Below are 12,500 nucleotides of genomic sequence, written 5' to 3' on the forward strand. Positions count from 1 at the left end.
CCTAGGGGTCTGTTACAAAAAAGTTCTGTAAGAAAAGCAAGAAACTGAAAGGAACAAACCCCAAATGTTTAAAAATGATGAGTGATCCTGATTTCATGTGAAACCGTTACCCTATTTAACCAGTGCAGGACTGGGGAGAATGCAGAGTGCAGCAGAGCAGAGACACGTCAAGGAGTGATGTCATTGTACACCAGGTTTGTGCTTGTTTTGGTTTGGGGTGGGGTTGGGGTTTTTTTTGTGGGTTACTTTGTTTGTTTGATTTTCTTTTTTACACCAGAAATCATCCAAATGAAGTGGTGATTAACAATTGTGGTGTCAGCCTGTGATAGAACAGCACTAAAGTTCTTCCAAGAAGTTCACTTTTAAGGCATCAGAGAAGTTCATGTGGCAAAACGTTTTTCATTAAAACATCAGAAGTGAATTTATTTTTTTTTTTTAAGCTTTAGGCCTCTGAATTTTTTCCAGTAAACACAGTTCAGCTATGTGGCAAAGTCATGGGTGGCAGCTATAAAAAAAAAAAAAAGACTTTTTACAATCTTTAAAAATAAAAAATAAAAATTTAAAACTTTAATAAAAGGAAGAGAGATTTAAAAAAAGAGAGAATTAAAAAAAAAAATAAAGAAAAAGAAATGCAACCACAAAATAGATCCATCTTTTTTGTGGCTGTATCACATGCACATCTTCTACCAGTACTCATTCCAGCCATGTGGCACAGGTTTGATTCGACTGTACAACAAACAACTTTTTTTTAATTCAAAAAATTATTTGTTCTGATAACTTAAAAAAATAATATAAAAATAAACGATGAATTTGACTTTTCCTCAAAAATAATTAAAAAAAAAAAGAGAGAAAACAAACCAAAAAAAAAAGATGGAAAGTCTAAATAATAGCAACTTTATGAAGCACAAATGAACTGGACAGACACTGATTTATTGGAAAGAAAAACATGAAGGCAACGGTTCTTGGCTTAATGCTACTCTCAGCATCACAACACCAGGCCCATGACAAAAAACAATACTTAGGAGGAGGAGAAAAAAAAAAAACAAAACAAAACAAAGAAAAAAACCCCAAAAGATGAAAAGCAATATACAAAATTTCAAAGATAAATACAATATTTATAGTTGATATGTTACAAAATAAATTCCCTTAGTGACTGCAAGTGTTTACGTGAAAGAAAGTGTTGCAATGGGTAAAGACTCTTTTATCCCTTACAGGCTTTTCATAAGGAATAAAATTTGCTTTTTTTTTTCCCCTAAATATTTTAAGTGGATCTGAAAAAAATTCAAGACAAGTGTATAAATATTTAGCTACAACTTTGGCAAAATCACAAAAGTCTACAATTTTATAACCACATACAAAACACATTAGGGAAGAAGAAGGATCTAGAAGTCAAAAGGACATTTTTTTTTTCTGGTACAAGAAACATAGACTTCACAGTAGCCTAAGAATGCAATAGTATACAGTGCTAGCAAAAGTTGAAAAAATGTTGCAGGTCACACTTGCTTAACAGGAAGCTCTAGCAGTGGAAGTATATTTATTTTTTTTTCCTTTTTTTTTAACCAACAGACAGTAGCAATTCTCATCAAGTTTTTTTTTTTTTGTTTTTCCTCTTTTTTTTTTCTGTTTTCTTTCTGGTTTTGTTTTTTTTTGTTTTTTTTTTTTCCTTTCCCCTCTGTCAGTGTGCTTGTTTGAAGGCAAGAGAATTCCATATCAAAGTTACAATTTCTAACTACAATAAGTTACAAAGTTCCATGTCATTAAGATGAAGTTAAGCAATGATAAACCCTCCCGTGCCCGCCCCCACACCCCACTTTTTTCTTGCTTTTTATTTTCAATTCATTGGGTTTTTTTTTTCCCTTTTTCTAATCATATATTCATCCTCTTTTTATTTTTTTCCTTTTTTTTTTCCTTTAAACTGTGTTTATTTCCCTTTCCAGTTTGATGGCTCAATAACCTCCTTGGGCCCCCCCCCCTTTTTTTTTTTATTCCACCACAAAAAAATATTTCACATTATAGAGATACACAACCATTGTGAATCTAGTTATGAGTACAGAAAAATGTTCGGAGGCATTTTTCATCAGTGTTTCATGATAATCAAAATGGTGCATCCACAAAGTTTCTCCCAACACATAGCAAGTACTAGACATAGCCAAGACGTAATCAGAAACTTTATACAAAATAGGCGTCGCTTTTTCCTTATTCTTCAGGACTGAGAAATGTGAAAATATGAGAAAAATTCAGTCAATAAAATGGAATTGTTCATGAAGAAGTAGGTCGTTTGCATGTAGATTCTTAATAGTTTAAATAAAATCTTTAAACAAAGTCTTTTTTTGTTTTTTTTTTTCCTCCTTTTGTGTGTGTTTTGTTTTGTTTTGTAGCATTTCGATTTGCTGCTGATTTCTGTGTGAAGATGCTGCTTCCATCAGCATGTCTTAATATACTAAACTTGTCCCCTAAGCCCATCCTCTGAAGCTTGGTGCTACGGTAGGTAAACAAAAGTGACTTTACATTGGCGGGACTACAAGCCCGGACATAGCTAAAAGGAAAAGAGAAGAAAAACCAGCTGTTATTAGCACGCTCGTGGAAGGCACATCGGCTTCAAAGCGACCGCGATGCTCAGCACCGCCCCGGAGCGGGACCGGCTGGGTGGATGCAGACACGGGTTCCTCCACGCCCTGGCACAGCATCCTCTGGCTGAGGGACCACAGACATGTGCCTTTCCCAGTGAAAGGCTCTGCTCCGAGCAGGTTTCGGTCCACAGAGCATCCCAACTCCCACCGTATCTCTCCCAGCACAGGGCTGGGAGCGAGATGGGGGCCAGGCTGAGGAATATCAGGGTCACCTCTCAGGGATATCCCCACGGCAGGACCCCACTGACCACCACTTCATACCCAGCCCTGGCACCTGGGCAGAAAACCCCACTTCCATCACTGCACTTCCTGACAGCAGCAGGGCTGAGCAAGCCACTGACTCTCTGAGACCAAAGCCAAGTACCCTACGCCTGCTCCCAGCCCTGGAGACCAAGCACCACAGAAAGGCATGAGATTGACACCCCTGACCAGCAAGCCCCTTTTTAACAGATCAAGACTGAGATGCCAGCAACTACCTCCTCTTCCCTAGTTAACTCTTTGGTAGAAACAGAATTCAGAGTGTTTAATTTTAGTGTTGTTTAATTTTTGCCACAACGATATTTCTCATTAATCTACGTACAACAGATATTAATAAATCCCTTCGTGTAGTGATGTGAACTTCAATTTCTCAGTTCATTAATTTCAACAATATTAATTTATTTCAGGTTTGCTGTCACAGCTTCATGGTTTGGAAGAGCTGGGTACGTACACAGCTCGTAGGCAGCGTGGCCTCCTGCAGCAGCCTGGGCTGCACGACCAGGATTGCGCCGACGCCTGTGACCGGAGCCCTGAGCAATCCTGGTCTCGCAGGCGCCGTAGGCAGCTGATGTGAGGAACTCTGCCTCTCTGCCACACACCTCAAGTGATGCTCTTCAAACAGGTTACAGTGTTCCAGCTCTGCAGCTTCTTTCGCCCCCATTAGCTGCTTTAAACACGTCAGAATTGAAATGGGAGGTATCATTTTGTGTGGTTTGTAATACTGCCTGTGCTAAACTGCAGCTGGAGTTGCAACACTGAACTGGAGAACAGTGCACACACCAGCAGAGACCTCTCCAAACAAAACCACTTGGTTTCCATATCATGTTCCCACTATCTCCTTCGAGTTTCCAGTCAGCCAGGAACTCGGCACCACCACAGAATCACGGAGTCACAAGGTTGGAAGCTCATCAAGTCCAACCGTTCCCATCCTGTGCTAAACCATATTCCTGAGCACCTCATCTACCCTTTTTTAAACACATCCAGGAAAGGTGACTCAACCACCTCCCTGGGCATTAATTCCTCAGGAGCACCTGAACTGGGAGGTGCTGGAGCTGAGTCTGAGTTGCTGCCACGCTGCACCACAACCATCAGCGTCCCTGGAGATCAAGATCACCACAGGTCACCCCAAAACTTAGGGTCTTCCTAATTTTTCTGGTTCAGGTTCAGCAAGGACCTGTCATAACTCTCTGTGCAGAGGTGATGATGAGGTGATGCCTCAGAGCCAGCATGAGACCAGCTCCACCAGCACACTGAGCGAAGTGCAGGTGTCCAGGACCAATCCAGACATTTGTTTCTTTAAAGAACAACTTTATAGAAAAAAAAAAAGGCCAGACTTGTCTTTCAGGGGTCATCTCCACTAACTAAACAGCACATCAGTATTTGGTACATCCCCCTGCACATCTCAACCACGTGTTTATCATCCTCTTACACTGTGTGAAGATTTAGGTTGCCTCCTGACTATTTGGTGGGGGTGGGGGAAGGTCTGAATTCTTTAATATGAGCTATTTAGCCATTTTTGCTGAATTCTGTCTGTGACACAAGGGGTTGGGGAGGAAGGGGTGTGCTCCATCCGTTTATTTATTTCACTATTTATTTTAGTAGCAACATCTGACTGTTGTGAATTTCTGCACTACTCATCCTGCTGTGCACATTGACACCGAGCATCTTCCTAAAGACAAACAGGGTGCCTAGTTTGTCATCATAATAATTTTCATGGTTTCATCCAGGGAGGGCCAGAAAATTAAGCAGGATGGAATTTTAAAAGAATATAGAGAACCTGTAGCTCTGCATTACGATCAGAAACCTTAACCAGAGAGCAACACCTTTCACAATCTATAAAAAGTAAATTACAATTGAAAACTGAATTTTGAACACATATTGTACTTCCAGCTTCACAGGGAGCCAGCACTTTCTTGCTTAAAAATGTATTTTATATCTTAAATGTGCATTGTTTTTTACAGGAAAGAGCCCTCTGCCCTAAGAACCCCATAGACTAGTGTCCTGCTCTTAACAAGTCGTGGAAGTGCTTCGTGTTCTGATCACAGGCTATGTGGTGGATGTCATGTGGAGTTACCAAGATTGTGTCTCTTTGGGTAAGGTCCACAAGTCCTTTTTTTGTAGACTTACTCATAGGAGTGAGACAACAGCCCCCCAAACAACAGACAGGGGGTATCTCCTCTGCGAGCTGCAGCTCCAGAGTTCAAGGGGCCATGGTGGGCCATGGGTGGGCATGCAGCTGATGGGGTGGGGGAAACAAGTGCCACAAGGAAGAAGACCACTCATCCACCCTGGCTGGCCCTGCCTGCACGCTGACCTTCCTGAGGCCTCCCCAGATTGACTTCTTTTGTACTCTTTTTCCTTGCTTCCTAACCTGAGCACTGGACCTCTTCAGAATAAAAAGTGGGTCCTCCTGTTGGCTATAGACCTCTCCATGTTCACGCTTCAACAGCGAGTCCTCAAAAGCAGAGTGGCTTTTTGGGGTGTCCTTGCTAGCAGCAAAACCTTGCTTCGTGTAGAATGGGCTCTGGTAGTGCTTATGTTTAGGGTGATGATACCATGGGTCAGGAGGTAGGGCAGCTCTACGTCTGCTTTGTACTCTGTTAGGAGAGTCCAGATGTCTGAGGTCCAGGTGGACCTTCACAGTTGTGCTTCTGCTTCCCCCTCGTCTTGCCGGAAGCAAGAACAGAGCTGTTTTCAGCACGCACACAAATCCTACCCCTGTGAAAGGTCTGGCCATGTCTGCAGGGCTGACACATGTTGGGTCTTGCCATGCTTTCATCTGCCTCTGCTCAGGGCTAGGAAACCTTCCTAGGACAAACCTGGCTGCCTGCCCCCATCACGTTGGGGTGCGATGCCTCACCACAGCGGGGTCAACCAGCTCCCCTGAACACTGCCCAAACTGGCTTTCATTTCCAAACTGGTGCAGGGAAAGGTAACGTAACAACCAATGGGAGAGAGGACATCCTACCCCTTCTTACCCTGACTCCATAACCAGAGGATTCACCTTAGATACAGTGACAGTGCCCACAAGCTCGTACTGCCACCTTGGCTTGACTAAACCTATGTGACCGTCCTAAGGGTACAGACTCCCTGGCTGTCACTCAGCTCCTTCACATCCCACTCTATAATCACAGAATCGTAGATAATGAGGCTCTGCACTCCAAGATCACACAAAAAAATACTTTAGCTGTGTAGGGCTGCAGCTCTTCAACTCCATATTTTAATTTAATGTAGAAAATGTGCTGATCAGAGAACTCCTGAGCTGCAGGTACAGTGTTCAGAGAGCAGCTAATTAAGCTTTAAAATGGGCTCAGCGTCAACAAATGGCTAAGAAAATAGGAGGAAGGCAGCAGAACCCCTCCCCTAAATAACTGCACAGGTAAAATGCAGTGTAAATAAGTATCTCCTGTGCTGCTGGCTTTACTTTATGATGTCTCATGAAGGACGCATATGACAAATTCATCCCTGTCTTGCCACTCAGTTCTGGCTGCAATTCAATTCAAGGCGCTGGCTGAGATCTGTGAGGACAGCTGGGTGAAGTGTTGTCAACCTGAAGCCTTTCGTGAGCTCAGTCTGAATTAACTCAACGGCTTTGGTTGGAAAAAATGATGGTGCCTCTCTGCCGTGGTGATAAAGGGCCTCACCAAGGATCTGTCAGGTGCAATTGGATTTTCCCCTCTGCCCAGGGGGACTTGGACCCACATATTTAGCCCTTCGCTGGAGTACCCTGGTGCTGGGGACAGGGAGCATCACTTTGTGGTGCCGTGCTGCTTTGCATAAATAATTCAGCCTCTTTGTCACGGCCCCAGAACTCGGTGCTCTCATTACCAGAGCAGACAGACACTCTTGCTGTTTCCCTGGGTCACTTCGCTCAACACCAAAGGATTTGGTTCAGCTGCTTCAGCCGGGTGAGGGAAACATGACAAGTTTGATATTCAGTCTTTTTCCAACACTTCATTTCCAGTTTGCTGCTGCTGAACCAACCCCCAGAGTTTCTGCACCGCCCCACATGTGGAAACCTTTGTGGCTGAGAAGTTCTGAGTGCTGGGTGGGGTAGGGACAGCCCGGTGAGACAGCGGTGCAGCTCTCAGGGACACCTGACTTGGAGCTTTTGCAATGCCCAGGGTATGCTGGACTTGATCAGGGATGCTACCAGGTGTGCTGCTGGCACCACAGCATCCTGAGATCAGGGGCTGAAGGGAACACTAGGCCTTTGATGGGCTGTCTGGTTGTGGAAGGAGTTAATCCAGAGCAGGACTGGCCCTCAGCCAAAGAGCTAACTTCATGTTCCATCTAACAAAACCAGGACTGGTTGAATCGAGTCATCTACTGGGCACTTATGGGAAAAGCATTTTGTACCTGAGGACGAAGAGGTGCAGTTACCTGGGGAGCTGCCAAGGGAGACGCTCAGCACCTGCCAGGAACTGGGCATTTAGCCTCCCTGAACCCCCCTTTGCAGTAATCTAGCCCATCTAAGCACCTGAAACCTTGACTATCTGATGGGAAGCCCTTTATTTATGTAATTTAGATCTTTAAATAATTTTCTTTTTCAGAGTAAATCACTATCAACACGTCAATGAGAACAGAGGTATAGAAATCCCTGCTGCAGAGCAGCTGCCTCAGACCCAAGCCATATGCTACCACATTGTCTTTTATTATTATTTTAGTTTATTTTACTTTGGGGTTTGCTTTTTTGTACTAGCACCTTTTCATAAAAAAAGGAAAGCAGGAGCCTGGATTATTTTATGAATGGATAATCCTTTCTAAGAATATTATTTCTACCTGGTATAGTTTTCTGCTTAGAGTAAGAGTCAAGCTCCCACTAAAGACATAGGCAATGACAGAAACTGTTAACCTAATTATCCTTTTCTTTAAGATTTATGTAGCTGGATCCTCAGCCCCTCATTGACCTGAGTGCATAATAAGCTCTCAGATGCTTCTTTGGGCCAAGAAGTTAATAACAAGCTGGAGGGACATCCTGGTCTTGACTGGACAGGACTTTTGGTGGATGTGCAGTTCCATGGGACTGGGTCTTTCCTCGGTGCTCTAAACCAGACACCACGAAATGGGGGGGTCCAGGGTTACTTGGGCAAATCAAAGTATCTCTCCTCCCTGTTTGCCTGTGGCCACCCCATTGTATTATGGATATGGTGGTAATGCCAAGAATAAATAACAGAGTGCTGCCTACACCTTCACTAAGAGTGTCAAGAGGAGTGGCGACCTCTGGGGTAAGAGCATCCACAACCCTTTCTGATTTCCCTGGGATCTGAAGTGCTTCAATTTACTGCAGTTCACAAGAAGGCTCATAATTCGCAAACCAGAGGCAAGTAAACCTTCCCAACGACCCTGATGCATCTGACAGTGTTTTCTTCTCAAAGTTTAAAAAAGGGCATAAAAAAGGAAGACTCCTTTGTTCATATTTTTATTCTTCCACCAAACACAGGCTGCATCATAACTCCTCCTGCCCCTCTCCCAGGAATTCTGCAACTGAGTTATACATCGTTCATTACACTACCCACACCATATCACACAGGTTGGGGGGAAAAAAATACAGAAGCTTAAAATTGCCTGCATTAATTAAAATATGTTGTTCATTTAGGGAAGCAACCGCTCTACCACCACAGTAAGAGAGTGAGCTGAGACCAGCATGCAGCCTTGCTGCACAAGTGGCTGGCTAGTCCAAGGGAAGGTTACTTCCCCCAGAGCTTAACCTGATCTGCACTGAAGTGACATGTTTTCAGATAAGTCCTGCAGCCCGTGTTAGGCTGGAGCGCTGCTGGGTTTAAATAAACAGCCGTAGAAAATGGGTTCAGAAAACAGAGGAGCACGAGGACATGAAACCTCCAAGAAGCACTCAGGGATAGAGCCTTACTTTAAAATTTAAAACACAGACTCCTCGGGGGGAAACGCCAGAGAAACAACTAGAGTTTCCTTTAATGGAAGTATGAAAAATGAACTAAGCTCCGCTTAGAGTCTTAGCGTGCCGCTCGTGCCACCCTATTTCTCCACCTGCTTTTGCACCGCTCTGAGAGCACCAGAAACCTGAAAACACAACGAGGTACCCTTCTCCAGAATAAACCATCAGGGCTTGAGTGCACACACACACACACACACGCGCGCGGAAAAGGAGGGGGGAAAAAGCCATAGATAGAAAATTGAGAGAGATCCAGCTCACCTTGAAGTCCGTTTCCATTTGCACTGGTGCAAGATGGTGGAGGAGAGGCTTGGGGCCTGACAACAGGAGCAAAGGCGCTCTTTTGTTTCACTGCAGAGATGACATTGGCAGGTGAGAATGAGAAAATGCCGTGTGTACTGCTACAGTTTGAAGGGAGGGTGACCGAAGAGGCTGCCATGGTAGGGCTTGACGGCACTACTGCAATAAAGCAAAAATAATCAGGACTCAGATTGAGGTTTTCACGGCAAACACGGAAAAAGAGAGTGATAGGGCCTTGCCTCTTAAAATATATATATATATATATATAAAAAAATATATATAAAAAAAAATGAAATGCCTTGGCTTGGCCACTCTCTGGATAACAGGCAAACTCTTTTGTGTTGGACTTTTGTTACGAATTGTGCAGTCCAATTTTTCTTATTTTATTTTATTTTTTTTTTCTATCTGAGATTGTATTATGGCACAAACAGATCAATTTATTATATTCATTTTTACGTCCAGCCTCCAGAGTCACCCCTCCTTTTATCCAGTAGCTCACAATATAGGAAATCAAAACAATGCAAGTATTTGATTTTGTAGTAAATATGAATCTATATGATGATGTGTTACCAAAAATAGACACTTACTGCCATAAGGAGAGTTAGCTGAGGAGCCATTAAGAAATCCAGGGGAACCTGGTACACCTAGATTGGGCATGCCGGCATTGCCATATCCATTCATGCTATTGCTGACTGTGTTGTAATTGGACTGCTGAGGAGTACTGCTGGGAACATATCCTCGCGGGGAAACACTGCTTGTGTTGCGACTGTAACCTACTGTGTTAGAAACCCCCCCACCCCAAAAAAATAATGTTATTTTATAATATAGACTTAGGGCTGGGGGGTTTCCTCATGCAGCATATATTACACAGTTTTAATTGATTGCACAGCTTTGCTCTAAGTTGTCTCTCACTGCCCTATCAACTCTTGCAGTTTGAGATAACCTTATCACGCCAACCCTACTTAAATCATCCGCGAGCACTCTATGTTGTCTCTCCTCTTAGCACAGACAGCCAACAAAAGCTCTCTTCGATCCAGCTGTGGCAGGTGCCTTCACGTTTGTCTTTAGGAGCAATTATCAACAGGCTCGAGTCCCGCTTTGTACCAACACGCTGAATGAACTTTCAGCCTCTCCAGACCCTCAAATGCCATAGCTGACAAGAAAAACTTTGTTTGTTGCAGTGATTTACTTTAAAAGGCTGCTTTGGGGTCTTCATTTTATGACTGATATTTTTATGCTAACGACAAGCTCGTACTTTGGTAAGGTGTAGCCATCGGTGAAAACTAATTCAAGATCAAGTACAGAATTTTATAAGGCTTATTAGCTTGGAAACGCATTAAAAGACAATCTTTTCTCCAAGAGGAAACACAGCGGAATCAGGATTTCAAGCGACAGTTTGTCCCTATCTGAGCAATCAATTTAATAATTACGTTGCAAGCAAAAAATATGGGTTTGAACATATCTAATAATCCTGTTTCCCTCCTTTCATTAGTATCAAAATTAATTTTAAATGCAATATGCTACGTGCATTTTCAATTACAACAGGTAAATTAAATCAACTATTACTTTTATTAGTAACATATATGTCACACGCGCCTATAAACAAAGTATTTTAAAATCACAGACATCAAATTAGGTTTATCTGTGTAAATATTCCAAAACCAGGTGGAGATACCTAGACATAATTATTTTATTTAAGAAAAAAAAACCCCAACATGCAAGTTGTATATTTACTGTGAATAATAAAGAGCTTTCTACACTTTGCCAATTTATTTCTTTCCCTTCCCCCCCCCCCCCAACCCCACTGGAGATGCTTTATGATAACAGTAAACGAAAGAACAGGAAGAATTAAATATTATGAGAAAGTTAAAGAGGGCATTTCATTACACGATCAGACACAGGACTACGGGGAGAAAAAGAGGTAGAACACAGCAGTGACATCAGCTCGTATTAATAGGCGCTGGCCAAAAAGCAGTCACTAAGCAGGAGGATTAACTCTTGAAACCCCACATACCTTGGTCGTTCGCTTGTGATGTTTCGGAAACGTTAACGGCGAGCTGGCTGCTGAAGGAGTTCACCCCCATCATGCCAGTGTGAGCCGGAGTGTTGGCTAGAGTGGGGATCTGGTTGTGATTGCGTGGCACGCTGTATAACGCTTCAGCAATGTCAGCTGCTCGTTTCAGGATTATTTCCTGTGGAGACAGAAAACGAGCACCGGCGGCTCAGAAATACTCCCAGGGCGCGATAAGGTGACACTCTGCAGAGGGGACACGCTCGTGGGACGCTACGGTGAGGGTGGGGATTCCGCCGCGCGTTTCAACTGCACCATCCGCTACCCTTCCTTCCCATGCACCAGTGCATGACACCATTCCATGCCAACACAGTAAGCATGAAGAAATCAACATAAAATTACGGCCTAGGCCCGTGAGTCACACAGAAGTTGGAACGTCCCCTGCACTCAGGCAGGGCCGTGGCTGTATTTTCAGCGGCCTGCAACACACGGCGTGTGTTATCCGCTCTGTTTAGCAGATTTCTTTAGGACTTCCCATTAGTCACTGTATATTTTGGCCCGAGTTCAAGGTTATTCTCTTGCCTTAATGATTGCTTATGCTTTTGGCACCTTACACTTAATTGTCATTTCTGATAGGCAAACTAGCCGTGAGAAGAGAATGGGGAAGGCGAAGCATGTCCCTCGGAGCATTGCATCACATCAGACTGCCCTCAAGGTGGCTGGCAAAGCCGGGCTGCCTACAAAAGGAATGTGCTGATGCTCTGCCAGCTTTGCAAATAGCAGGTATTGATTTACATATGTAGGCGTGTAGGCAAAGACCGGGGCTAGCGACCTACCTGGTTGTTATGGGGCATCCCGTATAGGGCTTCAACAAGGTCTGCCGCTCTCTTAAGTAATACTTCCTAAAGGAAAAGAAAAACAAACAACCTGTGTTATGTTTTGTTACATGCAGATGTCATTCCAAGAGGAAAAAGAGAAGAGCAATGACTTTGACAGCCCATGGTGGCATCTATAATTGTGAGGAACTGATAAAGTGGGAAAAAAACCCTATCACACGCTGTCCCGGCGCTCTTGCTATATTTAAGGGGGGGTGTATTACAAAGATAGGAAGGTATTTTGTTTTGGAGGAAAACACTGTTTGTGGTTCGAAGTTGAAGTTAGATACGAGCCTAAAAATAATATTGCATTTTACATCCAGCTGTTCAATTATGATTGACTAGAAAAGGTGTTTGCTGCTGTAGCATGTAGCTCTAGTGCTGAATTAGTGAAATCAGTGCTTGAGGTTTAATGATGTAGTCTTATGGGTATTAAACAAACAAACACATGGTAGAGATATGAAAGGCACAGGCATCACATTTGGCTGTTAATTCCTAGCACTTTAGTGGTG

The 12,500-nt window shown here is 43.4% G+C and overlaps 1 protein-coding gene across 4 annotated transcripts in view; it reads right to left on the minus strand.

Moving 5' to 3' along the window:
- Positions 1-2,504: 2,504 nt before the first annotated feature.
- EBF3 (EBF transcription factor 3) overlaps positions 2,505-12,500 on the minus strand; it is a gene marked incomplete at both ends in the record, with an annotated part of 121,440 nt that continues 111,444 nt past the window's right edge. For 2 of the 4 annotated variants that reach the window (XM_084265226.1, XM_084265225.1), the window contains 5 exons: positions 2,505-2,536; positions 9,064-9,153; positions 9,690-9,878; positions 11,117-11,294; positions 11,950-12,015. In XM_084265226.1, coding sequence (XP_084121352.1) covers positions 2,505-2,536; positions 9,064-9,153; positions 9,690-9,878; positions 11,117-11,294; positions 11,950-12,015 — 555 coding nt within the window. Of the gene's footprint in view, positions 2,537-9,063; positions 9,262-9,689; positions 9,879-11,116; positions 11,295-11,949; positions 12,016-12,500 lie in introns of all 4 variants that reach the window. The other 2 variants (XM_084265224.1, XM_084265227.1) reach the window with 2 other exon arrangements.

This window comes from Gallinula chloropus (assembly GCF_964237585.1).
Source record: "Gallinula chloropus genome assembly, chromosome: 5".
NCBI classification, from domain to species: Eukaryota; Metazoa; Chordata; class Aves; order Gruiformes; family Rallidae; genus Gallinula; species Gallinula chloropus.